We start from the raw sequence: 21,553 nt of genomic DNA, 5'->3' as shown, positions 1-21,553 counted from the left end.
CCTGTTCAGCACTAAGTAGCAGACATGCAAATAGTCTGTGACAGGGTGGTAAGGAAGGAGTAGACGTTTGGAAATGGTAAAAGCATGAATGTGCCATCCAAAGATGGATGGAGGAAGTGATCTGAACTTTCTGGATCTTTCTGACTAAAGATTGTCTTTGATATGTTTGGCATTGTACTATCAGGGAGTTGCCATTTCTGATTTGTGATCTGGAAACAAAACATTCTCAAGATATCATCAGTCATCTATTTTTTTAGATCATTTTTTAAATTCCTTTTAGCAACCCAGTCGTTTCACAATGTCAAACATTTGTTCAGACAAAACCATATTTGGTTACCTGAAGATGAGCATTTTTTTACTACCTATAAACCTAAAATCTACTGAAACTCTTCTTTCCATAAAAAAAAAAAAAATAATTTTCTGAATTTCAGAACTGAACTACGTTTACTTTGACAAAGAGTCCAAGCTGCATGCTGTTTTGTTTCAGGGCAGAACTTTCTTTTGTTTTCAATTGTTGAAATATCTTGTGATTAACTATCACTTTAGCTATACCAAGTCAACTTCACTGAAATACATTTTAAAGATAAAACAATCACAAACAGTTAAAGGTTTAATGTGAATATATAAAAACATGTAGAAATTAATTAATTAATTAATTAATTTTGGGTTAATGCTTTTCACATGTTACTCTGTAAATTAAGGGACATAGATTAGTAGGTTTCTGCAGAACATGATGGTATGCAGAGAAAGTCATTCAACCATTTGAACTGTCCGTGTTGGAGCATGAAAAATTGAAACATCGTAGAAACCAGTACTTGATGACTGAAGTTGGGCATCGCTGCTCTAGTGGAAATTAAAGAAATGAAGCAAATCTGATGATAGAGCGTGAGTTGACTGTCACGTCGGCCATTTAGTATTAATGAAGTTTGTTCTCCTGTGTGGAGGTTGCTGAACAAAAGGTGAATATTACTTGTAGGCACACACTTTCATTTATTTCAAAGTGCCTCCAGATCATTTTAGAGTTTGCACTCAGTTCCTGCTGCTGCTGATGCATTTTTAACCAAAGTGATCAAAACCGTTCTGCACCCAGAAGGGATGGTCTGATTTGGAAGTAATTAGGATCAGATTCAGACCAATGATCAGGATGTAAATGATTTGATTTTTAGAATGGAAACCACATGGCTTAAGTGTTGACATCATAAATGAGGCAATGGTGTTTCATATTTCCGATGCCAGGCATTCAGCTCTCTGCAAAATTGAATCATTTACATACCTATTCCTGGTTTGCAAGTGGACAGAACTGCATCCAAATTATACCCTTCCTTCTGGGTGCCTAGCTTCTTTTTTCAATATGGTAAATTGTTCACATTTATTAATAATGCACCATCTTTCACAAATGTAGGGACTTCTTAGCATATTTACAGAAACATTTCTCAAAATATTTCTTTTGCCTTCTGGGGAAGATTTTAATCTGGTAAAAATATAGTGTTTAATGCATTTAAGGAGCTAAACATTACCTATATAAACTCATTTCAAGCACATTTTTATAAACATGTGAAATTAGAGCTACAAACAGTCCTTATCAGAGCACTGGCATTTACTAAAACACAGTCCTCATTGACCTTAGATCTGAGATAATAAACCCACTGGCAGTGGTGCAGCATCTCCTTCAGACCTTATTTAAAGACCTCCTGCAGCTTTCAAAAATCCACATCTTGACCTCAATCTTCTGCTGCATCAGTGGTGACATCTGATTTATAATTATGAAACTAACCTCAGAGTCTGATCCTAATCTCATCCAGTGGGTGCTTGGGAGAAAAACATGTTTTAATTTATTGACTGATTACATGCTAATTAGTTTAGAGTTAGTTCATTAGCTCCCCTTCCAGAGGACAGCTTTTTCCTGTTATTTTTAAAACAGTTTGTTTTGTTGATTGCATTTTTTTTTTGCTTTGTGATCACTTTTTATAAACTGCCACATGCTGACGAAACTGTGCTCTCAAGCAGCTTTTCACATAATAAAGATGGATTTAGTGCACTTAAGCATCTGACTGTTGATGATTGTGTCCTTAGTTTGTTCTCAGCTCTGAGAGAGTCACCCTGAGTTCAGCCAAGTTTGACTCATCAAACATTAAGCAGCAGGATTCCTGTGACCTGCCAGCTGTTCTGCTGCTGCTGTTATCTGGATTTATTTTCCTGGAAGGCGACCTGCTTTCGCTTTATGCTCTTTTGCCTCAGCGTGAAATTCTTTTTTTCTTTCCATTTCATCTTTTCCCCTTGTGGGAGCTCAGTTGTAACACGCCTGCCATCTGAGGCACTTCTTGACCTTTTAGTCTGGACAGATCTTCTCCTGCAGAGAACGTTGGGCTCTAACTGGAGATGAAAGGCGTCTAAAAGGTTTAAACTACAGCTTTTTGTCTGAACACTGCAGGTAGAAAAGTCTTCACTTGGCGCCAGTTTGATGTTGGGAGCTAAAACAAGTTGCTTGCAAATAGTTTTCCTGAAGGTGAAACCTCAGAATTTCTCACAATCAAAACCAATGATGGACATCGGATCCATGTGTTCTTAAGACTTTGCCTACTTTTTAAGAAACATCTTTGATATTGATTTTATTTGACAAAAAAGGTAATAATTTCAGATTTGTCTACCTGTGATGTATCCTATGTTTCATGAAACTCAATTTAAAAACAAACTGAAATAATTAAGTTGGAAAAAAAATAATATTTGCACAAATTGCAAAAGTGTTAACAACTGTAAACTGATTGATTTTAAGTACAGCACTCAATGTTTTGCGGTAAAAGTCCATCAACTTTGTGCAGAGCCCAGATCAGGCCAAAGATTTTCTTTTGGATTCAGTTCTGGGCTCTGGCTGAGTCATTTCAACATTTTTATCTACTTCTGCGTTGGTTTATTTGTTGATCTTCATGTGTGCTTCAGGTTGTTGACATGCTGAAAGACAACGTTTTTCTTCATCTTTGGGGTTCTAGCTGAAGTCTAAATATTATGCGTCAACAGACTGATATTCTGAACCATTTCTAATCCAGTTAGACTCCATGCTTCACTGTTGGTAGGGTGTTCTTTCAGTGATGTGCAGTGATTTTGTTGCCAAACACACTTTGGTTTCATCAGGCCCGAACACATTTTCCCATATGCTTTCAAGTGATTTCAAATGAATTTCAATTAATCACAAATTCAATTGAGAGCAGTATGCAGGATATTTAAAGCTAAAATCCTGCATCCCCTTTCTGGATGAGTAATAAAAGATGGATGGATTTGAGTTTTTAAGCTGTGTTCCATTTTGCTAATGTTTAAAGTCATTTGTTAGAGCCATAGATGCATATGGAGCTTTGGGGGAAAATAAAAATGTGATGTGTGCAGTTTTGGCTTCCTTCACTGGTGTTTTTTATTCCTGTAACAGTTTGATGTACCTGCTTAAAAACAAGAGCTTTCCGAAAGAAAGATGAGGTGGGAGTTCTGTGCTTCCTCAGCTGTCTGTGGGCAGAAAAAGACATGTTTAAGCTCTTTGTTAACTTGAACTGTGATTTTAATGTATAGAGGTGAGAGATGATCCGAAAGTCAAGCTGTAAAGATTATGTTTGACTATTATCTTAAATATTCATACATACAGTGGGGAACAGAAGTATTTGACACACTTCCAATTTTGCAGGTTTTCCCACTTGAAAAGCATGTAGAAGTCTTTAATTTTTATCATAGGTACTCTTCACCTGCAAGTGACGAAATCTAAAACAAAAATCCAGAAAATCACATTGTGTGATTTTTAAGTAATTATTTGCATTTTATTACATGACAAGTATTTGATACATCGGAAAAACAAAACGTAATATTTGGTATAGAAACCTTTGTTTCAATTCCAGTTATCAGACATTTCTTGTAGTTCTTGATGAGGTTCGCACACACTGGAGATGGGATTTTGGACCACTCCTCCATACAGATCTTCTCCAGATCCTTCAGGTTTTGTGGCTGTCGCTGGGCAATATGGACTTTCAGCTCCCTCCAAAGATTTTTGATTGGGTTCAGGTCTGGAGATTGGCTAGGCCACTCCAGGACCTTGAGATGCTTCCTGCGGAGCCACTCCTTAGTTGCCCTGGCTGTGTGCTTCAGGTCGTTGTCATGCTGTAAGACTCACCACAACCAATCTTCAGTGTTCGTACTAGGGCCAAGATCTCCCGATACATGACCCCATCCATCCTCCCCTCAATACGGTGCAGTCATCCTGTCCACTTTGCAGAAAAGCATCCTCAAAGAATGATGTTTCAACCTCCATGCTTCATGGTAGGGATGGTGTTCTTGGGGTTGTACTCATCCTTCTTCTTCCTCCAAACACGGCGAGTGGAGTTTAGACCAAAAAGCTCTATTTTTGTCTCATCAGACCACATGGCCTTCTCCCAGTCCTCCCTGGATCATCCAGAAGGTCGCTGGCAAATTTCAGACTGGCGTGGACATGCGCTGGCTTGAGCAGAGGGAACTTGCATGTGCTGCAGGACTTTAATCCATGGCGGCGTAGTGTGTTACTAATGGTTTTCTTTGAGCTCTCTTTTGGTCATTGACTAGGTCCTGCTGTGTAGTTCTGGGCTGATCCATCACCTTCCTCATGATCATTGATGCCCCACGAGGTGAGATCTTGGATAGACCGAGGGAGAATGAACTCCTTCCATTTTCTTACAATTGCTCCAACAATTGTTGCCTTCTCTCCAAGCTGCTTGGCTATTTTCCTGTAACCCATCCCAGCCTTGTGCAGATCTGCTATTTTATCCCTGATGTCCTTCCACAGCTCTCTGGTCTTGGCCATTGTGGAGAGGTTGTTTGAATGAGTGTGTGGACAGGTGTCTTTTATACAGATAACAAGTTCAAACAGGTGCAGTTAATACAGGTAATGAGTGGAGAACAGGAGGGCTTCTCAAAGCAGAACTAACAGGCCTGTGAGAGCCGTGATTCTTAATGGTTGGTAGGTGATCAAATACTTATGTCATGCAATAAAATGTAAATTAATTACTTAAAAATCACACGATGTGATTTTCTAGATTTTTGTTTTAGATTTTGTCACTCACAGTTGAAGAGTAAAAATTATAGACTTCTACATGCTTTGCAGGGGGGAAAACATGCAAAATCAGCAGTGTATCAAATACTTGTTCCTCCCACTGTAACTGTTTATGTGTTGCGATTATGGGGGCTGGACATGATCTATTAGAATCGTAATTAAGTGTTTGTGACCCTTTGTTCTGTTGCCTTAAAAACAAGTGAATTCTATGGTTTATTAAAAAGGTCACATTTTCCATTTGATTTTAGAAGCTTTTTAATTTTGTGGCTTTCAGTTTTTAGTTTTAGCCGAGTTTGGCTGTATCAGACTAAAGTCAAGTTTTGTCTGCCCTTTTCTGTTCTTAGATGCTCTGTTTGCAGCAGTGAACATCTATGCTGACTTCATGCTTACACGCATGTTTATGCTTGAGCAGTCCAAGATATTTTTTCTTGCATTTTGCCTGTTTAAGGTGAAATGCATAATGTTTTGGTCACCTGGAATCTGAGTTCTGTTGTAGTCTTTGAGCTGGAAGAATGTGCCTTTTATCATTCAACACTGATTTTGTTTTTGTAAGGTGTGCATCACTTTGTAAGCACACTTTGAATGACATTTTGTTTTCAATTTGTTGAAACAAAAAAAAGAAATGCCAAATTTCCACATGACAGGATGAGAAGGGATATGATTTCCATTTCTATCAAAAATCATGCTTGATTGGAGTTGACAGCTTGCAGGTAAAAGAAAAAGAGTCCTGTCAAGCTAAAAAAAATTAAATAAAACATTTTATTGGTTTATGTTCCATATTAAGTGATTTAACATGCATTAAGGTTTAAATATTTAGTGATGTTACTGTGCTCTGCTTTTGTTTTTTGACAGAAAATTTAACTACTTTTATATAATTTATCAGAAATATTTTCTCACTCTCTTTCTCCTCTCCACCGACAGCCTGCGAGCTGATGAACCAGGGCATCCTGGCGTTGGTTACCTCGACAGGCTGCGCCTCGGCCAGCGCCCTGCAGTCTCTCACGGACGCCATGCACATCCCACACCTGTACATCCAGAGGAACAGTGACGGCTCTCCCAGAACGGCCTGCCAGTTCAACCCGAGCCCCGGAGGGCAGCGCTACACGCTGGCAGCACGGCCGCCAGTACGCCTCAACAATGTCATGCTGACGCTGGTGGAGGAGCTGCGCTGGCAGAAGTTCATTGTGTTCTACGACATCGACTACGGTAAGTGATCACCACAGTTTATGTTGCTCTGCTGGATCTTTGGAGGGGAAATTCAAAGGATGTGCTTTAGCAGACACGTAAGCCAGAATTAGTTTTTTGTCAGTCTAAAGTTTGAAATTTTTAGCTAGTTTGTCTGAAAGAACAACATGTTTAAAAGCCTTTTAAAGACTGTGAGGTGTGAGGAGGAATTTTTGTCTGCAGATCCCGTCTGTGCCATTGTCTGCATCAAAATTCATTTAACGCATGTTCTATGGGTTAAATAAGTAAAAATGGCTGCTTTGAATTCTTCGGATTTATTTAAATTAGAATGTCCTATTGAAATGTTCACGTCTTATTCATAATTCATATCCCTGTTTTGTATCAACATGTTGCTGTTTTGTGCCCTCCTACTGACATGTCGTATTTACTGAACCACTGGATATCAGTTTATTTCTGTTGGTAGTTGTTTTTTTTTTTTTGAGGAATTATTAATTATAAAAATACACAAATCTCACATGTTTCATTTTTTTTATATTATTTTCATAACAAATCATAATGCACAAATTGTTATCAATAATTTTGTTTCTAATTAATTTAAGGGGCAAAATGAGCAGCACCGGTTTTGTTAACCTAAATATTCACTTGTGACAAAGTAAAGAAAAACAGCCTCGGCATCAAATTAAAAGAAGGAGACATTGCAACTGTTGTGCTGGAAGTGTTTCTAATCACACGTAGTCTCACAAAGTGAGAACCTACAACCTAAATTGGTGGACAAAGTTTTATTTTACAACAGTGGTTTCATCTTTTTTTTTCCTGAAAGCTCCACTTCTAAAACCAACTAGAAAAGCATCAGCTGTTGATTTTGGCCTGTGTCCAGCAGTCAGATGTCATGATGTGTAGGAGCTTTTACATGTTTGTTTGGTCTGGCATTGAGCTAAAATCCTTGTCTTTGAATGGGAAAACAACCCTAACATTCTAAACCTTTTCTGTGTCCGTCTTTCAGGATTTTGTTTTGCTCTCTGAATCAGTTTAAAAGCAGTTGGGCTCATCACAATTTAGATTTGTAAAGTATTTAAGCTTCAGGAAAACAGTAATTTATTTCCACTCTAAATTTCTGCAGAAAGACATATTTAGGAAAATCCCAGAGTTTTTTTTCTCCAGTTTTTCCATAGTTGATTCAGTTTGCGGTTTCTGCTTGCTTGTCTCAGTGTCTTAATCAACCTGTCTAATGCAGTTAAAACAATATTTTATTACCTTTCGCATAATTTCAATTAGGAATTTCAAAAAAAGAAAAAGCACTCTGTGGTGCACGTAGTTTGATCTAGACTTTTGATTTTTATTTTAACATACCTTTTTGTGATGTGCAAAATTCATCGACAGTCTATTTGCACTGCACCAAGCTCTCTAGTGCCCCCTTTAGAGTGCAAGGTGAGACTAAGATTAGGGTGATGGCAAGGAGGCCTTCCAACCTCAAAGACTTGGAGCTCATCACCAAAGATAAATTATTAAAATACCAGAGAAAACATGCAAACATTATAAGGAGTTTAATTGTTGAGGTGACCATAATTATTTTAATATGGATTATTACAAATAATTTAACACATCAGTTTTTACATAAATATATATATTCTAGATATCTTTTAAATTGTAACAATTTTTTCTGCATTTTTACAATGCATGTTTCATTTCTTATAAGGAAATAAACTTATAAAATATCTGGATGGAAACAATTTTAGATCTTAGTCTGCCTGGGGTATTAATCATTTTGTTGTCAACTTTAAATTGGATTAAAACAAAAACAAGAAAATGATATTGTAGGAGCCATTTTTTTTTACAACCCTATGTTTACCGCTAGGTGTCACTTTTTGTATGAAGAAATTATTATATATAAGGTAGGAACATTTCATTAGGGTCAGGTTTTTAAGGTTGGAAAAATAGTTTGACCATCGCACTGTTATCATCTTGATTACCAGGTGACTCTAGTGTGAGCATAATTACGGAGGCAGAGTATGAGTTTAAACCGTTTTATTGTAAACACAAAGAATGCTGAGGTGGTTTGTCCGAGGTCCGGTTTCAGCAGATCGAGGAAGAAAGAGAAGTGAGTACGGATGGCTGGAGGTAATGAGCAACTGGATTGAACAAGTAAGAAGTCTTACTTGTAAGTTTGAGATGGATTTTCCTGGAGAAGGTGAGCAGTGTTACTAAGGCTGGTGTTGACATGTAAGATGGTTGTGAGTGATTCCTAAGGCTGGTTCTCTCTGATGCGTGGTAAATGGAGTTGAAGGGTGGACAGGCAGGTATTCTGAAAACCCACAGTCTGGAGTTGAAGTGGTGTTTTAGGTACAGGTGTTATAAATGCTGTCTTCCCTTCATCCCTCTCCCAGATGCGGACAAGATGATAAGTGTTTCATAAGTCTAATTTGGTAAAGGCAGACACTAACAGAGGGAGTGGATATTTGTTTTTTTATGGTGATCTGGTTGAGTCTTCTATAGTCCCTGCATCGACAGGAGAGGAAGATCATCGGATGATTCCAGTTTTGAGCAAGTTGTTTATATATTGTTCCATGAGTTCTTGTTCAGAGTTAGAGATGTTATACAAAGTACAACAGGGTAACAGAGCACCAGGGAGGAGATCAGTTCCACAATGCTAAGGATGATGAGGAGGGAGAGAAAGGACCAGATTGTTACTAAAAATCTTGTGCAGGTTGTGGTTATCAGGGGGAATAGGAGAGGGGTCAGCAGGTGGTTCAAGGGTCTCCTGCCCTATATGGCTTGCAGGAACAGCAGAACGAAGACGGGAACCATGGTAGAGCAAACTCCATGCCTCTATGCGAGATTCAGCCCAATTTAAATGAGGGTTACGCGTTTTGAGCCAGGGGTGTCCTAGGACGATATGAGCCTCCTTACTGGGAAAAAAAAAAAAAAAAAAATCAGCTCACGATGGTTGCCAGAGACAGTGATTCAGAGGGGGTATGTCTGTTGATGAATGTTTTCTAATGTGCTGCTATCTGAAGGAGATACTCGGAGGGGAAAAGGAAGGTTCTGAGTTGGTATCTACAATTTTTGTACCAGTTCACAATTAATTCAATTCTTTTCAGATCCTGAATTTGTCAAGGCAAGCACAGGATGTTGTTCATGGTTGACGCAAAGAGTGGTGTGTAGTTGAAAATGACGATAATCCGGGTGGTTAACTGCGCCCACCAGGACACCTCAATTACTGGTGGGCTTAATCTTTTGGCCTAACTGGGTTACATAGGCGGAAGTGACCAGACTCACCACAATAAAGGCCTCGCCCTGAAGTTAGTCGCCTTTGTTATTTCCTCTTGAGAGAGGCTAGCTCTGCCTAACTGCATGGGTTCACATTGTTGAGGGTAAACAAAGGATTGGGCTGCCTGGTCTGGTGACATCATAACAGGTAAGACTCGTTCGGCTCTGGGAAGGGATGGTCTTTGAACCTTTGGATGGCAAGGTTAATAAGCTCATCGAGTCTCAGGCTCATCTTGACAAGTAAAGTGATCTTTTAACTTATCACTGAGTGACTTTGGAAATGCCCCATTAAGCACAGGTAAATTCCAGCCTGATCCTGCTGCCAATGTCATGGTCATTTCTGCTACAGACCTACTCCCCTGCTTTAGATTCTATAATTTCTTTGCAGTTTCTTCATCGCTGCGTCTGAGAGAGAAAGTTAATTTAAACTGGTCAAGAAACTCCTCAAAAGGAAAGTAACATATTGTGGTCTCGTCCATTACGGTCTTTGCCCACTTTAAGGCTTGTCCTCAGAGCAACCCAATGAGAAAGGATATCTGACTGGTATCGTCAGGAAATGAATTTGGTAAATGTATATACTGAAGAAGGAAACCCTTACATTTTTCCAACTCACCTAAAAATGGACTGAAGGAGGCTGTCATGATGGCCAAGCAAAATGCCCTGCTGAAAGACCGCCGTCCGAAATTGCTCCACGGGGTCAGAGTGGTCAGATTGTTCTGTCATCTTGATTACCAGGTGACTCTAGTCCAAGCACAATTATGGAGGCAGGGTATGAGTTGGAACAGGTTTATTAAAAACACAAAGAATGCTGGGGTGGTTTGTCCGAGGTCCAGTTTCAGCAGATCAAGGCACTGAGGAAGAGAGGGAAATGAGTATAGATGGCTGGAGGTATTGAGAAACTGGACTGCACAGGCAGGATCTCTTACTTGTAAGTTTAAGATGGATTTTCCTGGAGAAGTTGAGCAGTGTTACAGAGGCTGGGGTCGACAGGTAAGATTGTTGTGAGTGATTACTAAGGCTCTCTGATGTGAGGTGAACAGACAGTTATTCTGGAAACCCACAGTCTGGAGTTGAAGTGGGTAGTTCTCTTGGCTTTTCAGGTCTGAAGGAGGCATTAGTTAGAGTTTCACAACCAATTGTTCCCTTCCAACCACGAACTTCGGACACAGAACATCAAGCAGATAATCCATGTCTGTGTCCGCGATATCTTTCACTCTTGGAAGAGAGGAGTAAAGGCTGAGGTGGGTAACAAGGTTAGGAGAACAATAATACAGAGCTTGGTTTGCCGGCCTGGTTACCACTCAGGAGAGTAAACAATCTGATGCATCCTTCAGGGCTCCTGCTGCTTAAGAACTCTAGCTTGATTACACCTGATGATGTACAGCTGTGTGGAAGCACCTGCCTGTCGCACCCTGTAGAACGAGGTGAGAAAGCAAAGGCAAATAAACACTACACTAACCTGTGCTCAGCTCTGTAACCTGACATCTGTTGTGATTTATGTTGGATGATGTTGGAAATGAAAATGAACAGTGGAACAGCAAATGTGATCAATGGTGAGCAATAAATGGTTTAGCAGACAGGATAAGCACCATTAGAGTTATTGGACTTACTCAATACCACATGTTTTCATTGATAGCAACGACACTGCATCAACCCTGCCCATCGAACACCTCAGTTGTTTAGAGGCAAGCATAGGCTTAGCCTCTAAAAATATGAAACATTGCATAACTTAGACATAGAATAAACGTTTGATCTTATCTAAAAAATCCACTGTTTATTGGAAAAATCCCTGCTTAAGAACATCTAGGAAATTATCTTAATTTAACATCAGACTTGTGATGAAACCCCTCCCATCTGCTAATAAATGAATCCACCTAAATCAGATATTTTTAAAGTTTGATCTATTAATTTGTCACACCCTGTTTACCCAGTAGCTGTTGCGACTGTTTTTTCCTTGAAATATGTTCTCTTCAGTGTTTAATAAGCATGTGCAGCTGATGGCAGGCATGGGGTATATAGGGATTTTTTTTTTATTTCTGTTGCATCTCCTACTAATTAATTTGTTTTCTGATTTGGTGTGAGGAATTTTTTGGTGTGATAAAACATATTTTGTTTGCTTCTGAAGAATGCCTATTTCCTTTTTTAGTTTCAGCACTGATGTCACAGTAACTCTCTGTGTTACCCACATGGTGCTTTTTGCCTCCTTTTGATAACTCACCAGCCTTTACAGACAGATGATGCAGCTCTGCTTGCAGAAACACACCGGAGTTTTTTACCTCTGGCTGTTTAAGCCAGCTTTCCGCTGGTTTGGAAATTCATGCCTGCACTCTACAGCCTCTTCTTTATTTTTAATATAATGAAAGCCAGTTATTTTGCATTCATTTTTATATCTCAAACATTGCATTCCACCTTAGCTGTTTGGCTTTTTTCTTAACTTTGTTGTGAATTTACCTTATGTGGACTCTCAGGGAATAGTTGTAAGCAAATAATTGAAAAACCATTAGGAAAAAGCCTTAAGTGCCTCAATGATTTCCACTGTTTTCAGACTGAGAGAGGTTGTTGCAGTGACATTTCTTGGCCCGGTTCTCCTGTGTGTTTGTTTGGAATAGCTCACTTTGATTGTATCTTAATGAAATCACATTAGCCTTCATGGGTTCTTCTGTGTGATCAATAAGGGATGGTGGCAATTACAATATAGGGATATAGAGTGATGCAGGCATTTAGCCTCTTGAATACTTTTATCCAGGCTAGGGGGATTTGAAGGTAATGCATCAGTACTAAATCAGAAGACTTAGAACAAAAACATAAACAAATATGAAAATATGGAGCACTTAAAATGTGTAGATGCTCTAAAATCATGTTCCCCAAACGTTTTTGCCACCTAAGAAAATGCTGCAGTGAAGTGAATACTAGAGGCCAAAACAAGGCCAGCTACATTGTATGTGATAGAAATTCTGACCCAGATTAATATGGGTTTGCATTGACGCAGGCTTTGAGCCTCACATGATTTGTTAGTGATGTAAAAGACAATCTGGACAGCTGAACAAAACAAAAAGACCAGCTGGGATTTAGATTAATGTGAGACAGATGAGGTACGGTTTCATCTCTACAGATCTAAAGTCTCACCTACGGATTCCACCCCTCTCCTTTTAAACCAGTCATTGTAATTTTGTCACATGTTATCCATTGCATAAAACAAGTAGCACTTTAGGAGCGAGGCCTCCTCCTTGGGGTATGGTGTGCGCTTTAGTGAGTGCAGTGGATTGAAAAGAGAGGGGGACCTTGTGCGACCAAGCCCTAAGCCTTCAATAAGTTTTGTTTAACTCAATACTGATGTTAAAGAGCAGAAGTTGCGAAGTTAAAATTTTCCATATTGGTTATATTCAATGCACAAGTTTTCTTTAATTAGAATTAACTAAACTGCTATGCATTTAACTGATTCACGATCGTAAATGAAGGGATTCACGTTGAGTTTCTCACCAAATTCTGTTTACAAAAAAAAGCAAAGTAGGAAGACCCAGTCTCTTAAAACAAAAAAGTGTCATAAATGTTGTTCAAGACTGATGCAGCTCATGTAGCAACAGTATGGAGACCCAAAACAGGTTTTTATGATGTGCTCATGCTCTACACGGTGACGTGCTTAGATGTATACAGAAATAGTTGTAAGAGATGCAGCAGTTGCAAGATCAGTTTTTCTTATGAGTGTTATCATATTTCCAGAATCCCTGCTGAGCTGATCTCAGCTGTTATTACTCTGAGGTTTGTTACAGCTCTGTTTCTCTTCACATAATGATCCCTCCATTTTCTCTGAGGCTCAAACGGTTTAACACAACAGTTATTGTTTTTTTGTTTTTTTTCTGTGGGATTATTGTGCAACATAATGCAGCCTGCACCTTCTATGTAATGAGCCAACAGCTATCAGTGGTAACATGCAGTGTATGAGCTGTTTATGACCTGTCTGTTTATAGCTTCTACATCACTGCAAAGCACACTGCCTTCTAAATTTTCATACTACCCAAGCACTTCTGTGAAGGTCCTGCACATTTTATTTTTCAACATGTTACTCACTGCTTCTTTAGTTTTTTTTAGCTTTCTGAAATGTGGAAGTGTGTAGCCAGCAGATGGCATTTTTAATGAATATGTGGGACTGAAATCTTTTTTCAGAAAATGTATTTGAGCCAAAATCTACATTTAATAGAGATAAAAAATGTGACTGAACTCATCAATGTTCTGTTGACAAACTCACATCACTTGAAACCAGTTTTTAGACAGATTTAGCCAATGGTGTGCTCTGATGTCATGCTGCTCTTCAGCTCTGACAAGTGTCAGTCAGCATGATGAGAGCTTCAAGGGAACCTCTGATCCTGCTGGGTCACCAGGGACTCTGTCAGAAATTACTCCGCAGACTGTGTGAAACTCAGAGTTTTATTGTGGCGGCAAAAGGACTGCACTGTCAGCCATCTGGGCAATTGATGGCAATTTAAAGAATAAAATGCAACAGCACTGAGTTTTTATTCTGTAAGTAGGAGTCTTATGGAAAGATGTCTATCTTTTAAACTATTTAAAATGATACAAAAATGTTTTTGGGGAGGTGTAGCGGTTTCAGTTTGTAGCAAATCCTCACCTAGAAGTAAAATTTTGGAGGAGACTTTTTGAACTTGAATTAATTCATCAAAATTCACAAAAGTACTTGATTATGTTGTGAAACTTGATAATAACTTTCCAACCAGTTAAATGAAATCAATTGGTGGGTGTTTTATAGCAGGTTATCTTGATCATGATCTTGTTTTTATCATTTTGAAGATTTCTGAAGATTGAATCGCTCTTCCTTAAAACTGTAACAGAAAGCAAAGACTCATTCTCCATACAGTTGATTTATGCTTGAAAACACACAAGTTGAGACTTATTAGCTTTATAGGTTTTATAGGTTTAAGGTGATCTAATGTAGTCCTATGTTAAAGATTCATTAACTATGTTAACTTGCGCAAAATTTCGTGATTTGATTAAAATAAATGGATCAGAATATACTATTGATATAAAATTAAATAATCCAATCATGACGTGTGTTTACATGCACCACGCATTATTCAGAATAGAAGCACTTTGACATGCACGCACTCGGATTTCCCTAAATTAACCACAGAAGAAGAAGTTGTACTTCCACCTGTGCTGTTTAAAAAAGAAAACAACAAATGGGGAAGTGTGTTGGTTCTGAGTGTTCTGAACATCCAGAATGGAGCCGAACCACGTTCTGAGTGGTAGAGGCGTTATTACTTTCTATAATTAAGCTACAGACTTTTTGTGTCAACAGACCAGTTGAAGTTCAAGTTGCCAAAATACAAAGATCAGGATAACACACATAACAACTCTGTTATAAATTCTAGTTTGAAAAAACATCATGCATACAGTCAGTCAGTCATTTTCTACCGCTTATTCCATAGTGGGTCGCGGGGGAGCTGGTGCCTATCTTCAGCAGTCTATGGGCGAGAGGCAGGGTACACCCTGCGCTACTGGTCAAAAGTTTTAGAACACCTTTCTCATTTAAGGGTTTTCTTTGTGTTTATGACTATTTACATTGTTCATAGATTCTCACTGAAGGCATCAAAACTGTGAATGAACACATAGAATTATGTAGCAAACATAAAATTGTAAAAAAAACATTAACATTTTTTTATTTTAGGTTCTTTAAAGTAGCATCCCTTTGCTGCGATGACTGAAATATTAACCTTTGGCCATCTCTCAATGAACGTCTGGGAAGTTCTTTCAAGACTCTTTGGTAAAACCATTTCGGATGAAGCTCTTCGAGTGAATGCTAAGAGAGCAAAACAGTAATCAAAGCAAAGGGGGATATTTTGAAGAATCAAAAACATAACAATTCATTCATTCATTCATCTTCTATACCGCGTATTCCATAGTGGGTCATGGGGAAGCTGGTGCCGATCTCCAGCAGTCTCTGGGCAAGAAGCGGGGTACACCCTGGACAGGTCGCCAATCCATCGCATGGCAAAATATAAAAATGTTTCACACTTTTTTTTTACTACATAATTCCTTGTGTGTTCATTCATAGCTTTGTTGCCTTTGGTGAAAAGCTACAATGTAAATAGTCATGAAAATAAAGAGACGCATCAAGTGAGAAAGTGTGTGTAAAACATTTGACCGGTAGTGTATTTACAGGTGTTCCTTACCTGCTGGAACAAATGCTCAATTAGTTTGTTTTTTTGCGCTTTGAAGCTCAACAATGATGCCTTCAATTCATGTTCCATGAATGAGTTAAAATGGAAAAGACACCCATGGATCCTTTGTATCTGAGTGTTTTCAGAATGACTTGCATATAATTTTGCTTCATGTCTGACAGGGATATACAGAGTAATGAGCCAGCACGTTTTAAGTTTCAGACTCCACATTCAGTTAAAACTGTCCCATTGAGTTCACTTTAATTAATCCTACACCACGGCAGTGACAGTGGGTTTCTATGGGCTTGCGCTTCTAGTTTTCTTGAATTGTTAAATGGACCCGAAGAACTCGTGTTAAAGCTGATTTAGATTATTCTATCGAGAATCATTTTTTAAGTGGAAAAATGGATGTTTTCCATGTCTAGTGTGGCGGAGACATGCTGCGCTGTGTGATCCCACTGCAGCACTCGGCAATTAGCTGAAGCAACATCAGGGTGTGTGTGGAGAAAATGCATTTAGTCTCAGTTTGTTTTCTCTGAAGCAACACTCTCTGCCTCCATGTTAATTATCCCAACAGCAGGAGAGTGGTCGGAATGTTGAAGTGCTCAAATTTTAGCTGATTTAACTGTTTGAACTCATCTGAAGTTTAGTGTAAAGTTCGGGTTTCAAACTCTTTTTCAAAAGATATTTATCAGAAAAGAAGTTGATTTGTTTTATAAATACAGCATCTGGCCATTTCATACATGTTTTGACCCCAAAATCTTTGGCTATGAACTTGCACAATATGCCATAAACTGGTTGATACCCGCTCTGAGGACTAAGAATGTAAAGTAATATTCCAAAATCTTCCTCCTGGGGACATAAAGTAATATAACTTTGATAAATAATATCTAACATCAGAATGATATTCTGCAAAAAATATTGTAAAATCTAAATGCGAGATTATAATTTTTAATGATCAGTCTGTACACATGAAAATACATAACTACAAAGACAAATGAATTGGATGCATATTGATAGGTACATAGGTACACAATTGTTCATGGTACAACTTGAAAGTAGGAAGGGATGAAACGGCTGAGATTCAATGACTTGGAGCCTTTAAATAAGCCTTTTAGGAAAGACTACCAAGAAGGCCACTGATAGGCCTCATAGTACAGCCAGATAGGTGTGACAGAGAAAGAACAGTGAGGTGGTGGTGAGGTGTGTGGTCAGGAATCAGTTTGTAGAACGATGTCAGAATCTGCGTGTGACAAAAAGCAAGACAGTACCTCAGAGGTGACAGGGATAGTGGATATATTGGACAAAGAGTCTTGAATATGGAGCAACAAGAAGGACCACCTGGCTACATCCAAACTCACAATGTGACCCATATCAAATGCCACCAGCTGTTGCTAATGTTGCAAACTATGCGATGTCAAATCATTTCCAAACTGGACTTGTCCTGATCTGTTTCTGTGGTTTTACAATTATCTGGGCTATTTCTGTATCTCTATGATACTCTGTACACATTTATAATAGGTGTCTGAAATACACTTTATCTTGTGTATTTTTTATTTAATGGATACACATTTCAGATATTAACATTTTCACAATCTGCCAGGCTTCTCTGTTTTATTCTGTGTAACCTACAGGTTTTCTTTGTTCTCCTTTCAGTGCAAAGATTCCTCATCAGCATCCAGCCTTTATTGCTTTTTCATTTGGAACCTAATTGTCCCTTCAGAGGGCAAATTCACTTTGTTAAAGCATGCATTGTAAAAGCTGAAACACCTCTCTGGGACTTAATCACACATTATTGACCTGCTACCCCTTCCTTTCTGTTTCTCTGTGTTCTCTCTTCTGTTCTGGTTAACATTAGATTTTGGTGAATTTCTCTAGTGAATTTCAGCATGTTAAAACTGTTAATTTGACATGGCAGCATTGTTTAGTGGCAGATGTTTGCTGATTTACTTAGAAATGCAAAATCATGTTGAAAAGCAGATAAAAGTGTGAGTTGGAAGGCGGTTAAAAGGATTCCGACCAAACTTAGCACGAAGTTAGTCAACACCAACTTTGAAAGCAGACACACTCCATACATCTTCCTCTTACCATTTTTCGTCCCCGTTTCCCTGCTCTTCATCTTCATCCCCTCTTTCCTGTGTGTGATGAGCAAAGCCATTATAAGTGTGAGTGGAGCAGCAGGTCCATTTATTCAGATTAGAGCCTCATTGTTGAGGGACACGAGCAGCAGATGGGCTTTCTACTTTGGCTGTCTGGCCGAGTCTTTACGGACCCGTTCTGACTGTCAGCCGACCGTGATGATGATTAAAGAAACTGTTCCAGTCTGCCCTTTCCTTCATATTTTTTTCATCCTTATGAAAATTCCCAGTCTGCAAACGTTCTGCATTATTTTTGAAATATCTGAAGTATCATTGTCCTCTCACAGAAGGCATTAAATGCATTCATCTGGTGTAACTTTTTACATTTCATTGTTTCCACTGTAACACATATCACAGTGCCTGTGACATCAAATTGTCATGATAATTCCAATTACATTTATGGAAAGGAAACAATGATAAAATAAATTCATCCCACTGAAATGAACAGTTAAGATATATAGTCATATGTGACAGGCCATGGCAAAACCAGAAAAAGGTCTACCCAGGGTCATTTTGAGTTATTTACAGATCCTGAAAGAGGGGAGTGTAAGCTTTCCAATGATGACAATCTTGTGGAAATCAAAAAAGAATTGAAGAAGATATTACCCTTTGAATGTTGGCACTCCCCAAAGTACTTTAAGGAGAAAACAGGCTTCAAAGTTTTGTTAGAATCACCCTGGAAGCTGGGCGATAACAGAAGCTGTTAATTTGAATAATGTGTAGCTTGCTGCAACACCTCCCCGACCAACAGAAGCTCCAATGACAGCACTGCCACTGAACTCACAGCACTATGTTTCTATTTAAAGATAATTTACAGCACTGCATTACAATATTTGTGTGTATTTAACAAACATCTTTCAACTGTCCAAAAAATTACAGTACCAAATTTATCGGTAATACACACACAAGAAAAACTAAGTAAAAAACTTCATTTAAAACACTTGACGTTCACAAAATTGAGAAATGTCAACTGTTTAAGTTTGTTGTTTATTTGTGCCTGCAAATTGCATCATGACTGCATCCTGGTCTGAAATTAAAATGTTGATACATTTTTATTCCTGCTCTTTTTAGTTGCTCTTTTTGTTTTTTAAAGGAACTTTTCAAATAAAGTGTTTTTTGGGCCATTGTAAAATTCAAAAAAATCCAACCAGTCTTCCAGGTTGCAGATATCAATCATTCAATAGGTGGAACAATAAGACAGCAGTTTGGGGGTTGGTGTTCAATATGTTTGCCTGATCAGAATGCAGGTATGAATAGAGCTATGAGCCAATACTTGACACCTTTTGAATAGGTTTTTCTAAACAGAGGAAATTCTGGAGAAATTCTGAACAGGGGAAACAAAGGAAATATTTCTCTAAGCTTTTAATATTTGACTGGTCAGGTTTATGTGAACTTGTTCGCTTCACACTGAAATTTCTATTCTACGTCGGTTTACTTCAAGATGTCCTATGATTCTCATGTCCTGCCATTCCCTTTCTGCTGCTAAAGACTCCATCAGTATGTTGTACATGAGCTCTGGAGAAAGTTTGCAGCTACAGGACTGTGTCCCAAGTGAATAATTCTCCTTTCTTCTCCCATAGCATTTACTGTAAAAGTTATGGCTCTTCTGTGACTGTCTACTTCAAATGTTGTGAGGGCAATAGCTTTTGATATCTTATGTTCTAGCTCCTCTGCCACCAGTCCAAAGCTTTCTTCGTCATCCTTGAATGTTCTCCAAAGTTATACAGTCGCTATCATCAATTTCTTCCACTTCATCTCCTTCTAATTCAGAATCTGAAGCGAGTCCGGCATAGTCATCGGGTCTGCCACGGTTCAGTTCTTGGGCGATGTGTTCAGCTTGGTCACTTTTCAAAAAACACATTCTTTTTGCAAATAGCAGCTGCTTTAAGTAGCCATGTGTTTACTTCAAGCACGCAGCTAATTGGCCGACGCGCATAACAAAAGCCAGCACAGAGCCAAACAAAGGCGCTGAATAAATGAACTGTGGGTTTTCTGTCCCCGATATGCAGATGCAGGCTACAAAATGTGTGGTTACTTCATAACTTCAACTTGCACATTTTGCAATAAAATGAAAATAACTCTTTTCTGAGGAATGGATGGTTTTTCCTCTTTTTCTCTGTTTGCGCTCTGCCGACTTTTTACTACTTTTTTCATGGCACGTCACATATATTTCACTAAAAAGGCAGTTCCAGACTACTCCTTTGTGATTTTGTTGCGCTGTTTTATGACGTCAAAGGGGAACCCCGGCATGTAAACTGACTGCTGCTACAATAGCCAGCAAGACACACAACAATGAAGAATCTGATATTTCTTTAGATATATTTCAGTCACTATCACAGAGAGACACAGGAGAGTCCGGAGAAGAAAGTCAGCTGTCATCAGATGGCAGACCACAAGTGCTGTGGCGTGCGGACGTCCATCTAATTCGAATATATAATATAAACCGAGCAATTTACCAAACTAAGCAACAAATATACACTGCCTGGCCAAAACAAAGTCACCACCTGGATTTAACTAAGCAAAAAGGTACGGGTCTCCCATTGGATAATTACTGCATGGGCGATTATGTTTCAGATGTCAACAAGTTATTTAACCCCAACTGGTGCAATGAGATGCTTCTCATTTCTTAAACAACCATATTGAAAGACACATCCTGCGGTAGTGGAAAATATGTCAGTCTGTTTCAGAAGGGTCAAATCATTGGCATGCATCAAGCAGAGAAATCATCTAAGGAGATTGCAGAAACTACCAAAATTGGGTTAAGAACTGTCCAACATATTTTTAAAAGCTGGAAGGATAGTGGAGACCCATTGTCATTGAGGAAGAAATGTGGCCGGAAAAAAATCCTGAATGATTGTGATCGGTGATCACTAAAACGTTTGGTGAAATCTAATTGAAGAAAAACAACAGCAGAACTCCGGGCTATGTTTAATAGTGAAAGTAAGAGCATTTCCACATGCACAATACGAAGAAAACTCAAGGGATTGGGACTGAATAGCTGTGTAGCCTTAAGAAAACCACTAATCAGTGAGGCTAACCGGAAAAAAATGCTTCAATTAGCTAGGGGGCATAAAGATTGGCCTCTGGAGCAATGGAAGAAGATCATATGGTGTGATGAGTCCAGATTGACCCTGTTCCAGAGTGATGGGCGCATCAGGGTAAGAAGAAAGGCAGGTGAAGTGATGCACCCATCATGCCTAGTACCTACTGTACAATCCTGTGGGGGCAGTGCTATGATCTGGGGTTGCTGCAGTCGGTCAGGTCTGAGTTCAACAAAAGTATGTGTTCAAAGAATGAGGTCAGCTGACTACCTGAATATACTGAATGACCAGGTTATTCCATCAATGAATCTTTTCTTCCCTGATGGCACAGGCATATTCATTGGGCTTGAATTGTGAAAGAGTGGTTCAGGGAGCATGAGACATTATTCTCACACATGGATTGGCCACCACAGAGTCCAGACCTTAACCCCATTGAGAATCTTTGGGATGTGCTGGAGAAGTCTTTGCACAGGGCTCAGACATAAAATGAAAAATGAAGCAGTTTAACTGGTTTAACTTCTGCAGAATGAGTTGTTTTGGACTTTTTACCGTACTTATCATTGCGCAATCTGCGTATGGTTCTTGGAGCAATCCGGGCTTCGCAGTGGACTGGACCAAATCAGAGCAGATACAGTGTGAATCCAGGGTTACAGTATATATACAGCATTAAATGAAACAACCAGAGGCGAA

General features: G+C 38.9%; 1 protein-coding gene across 2 annotated transcripts in view; it reads left to right on the top strand.

Annotated features, from left to right (window-relative positions):
• grid1b (glutamate receptor, ionotropic, delta 1b) overlaps window positions 1–21,553 on the top strand; it is a 705,375-nt gene that overhangs the window by 383,354 nt on the left and 300,468 nt on the right. For both annotated transcript variants that reach the window (XM_047376999.1, XM_047376998.1), the window contains exon 3: window positions 5,981–6,265. In XM_047376999.1, the coding sequence (XP_047232955.1) occupies window positions 5,981–6,265 (285 nt within the window). The remainder of the gene's footprint in view (window positions 1–5,980; window positions 6,266–21,553) is intronic.

This window comes from Girardinichthys multiradiatus, chromosome 10 (assembly GCF_021462225.1).
Source record: "Girardinichthys multiradiatus isolate DD_20200921_A chromosome 10, DD_fGirMul_XY1, whole genome shotgun sequence".
In the NCBI taxonomy this organism is placed as follows: Eukaryota; Metazoa; Chordata; class Actinopteri; order Cyprinodontiformes; family Goodeidae; genus Girardinichthys; species Girardinichthys multiradiatus.
The sequence above is the reverse complement of the archived record's forward strand: the minus strand, read 5'-3'. Positions and strand labels throughout refer to the sequence as shown.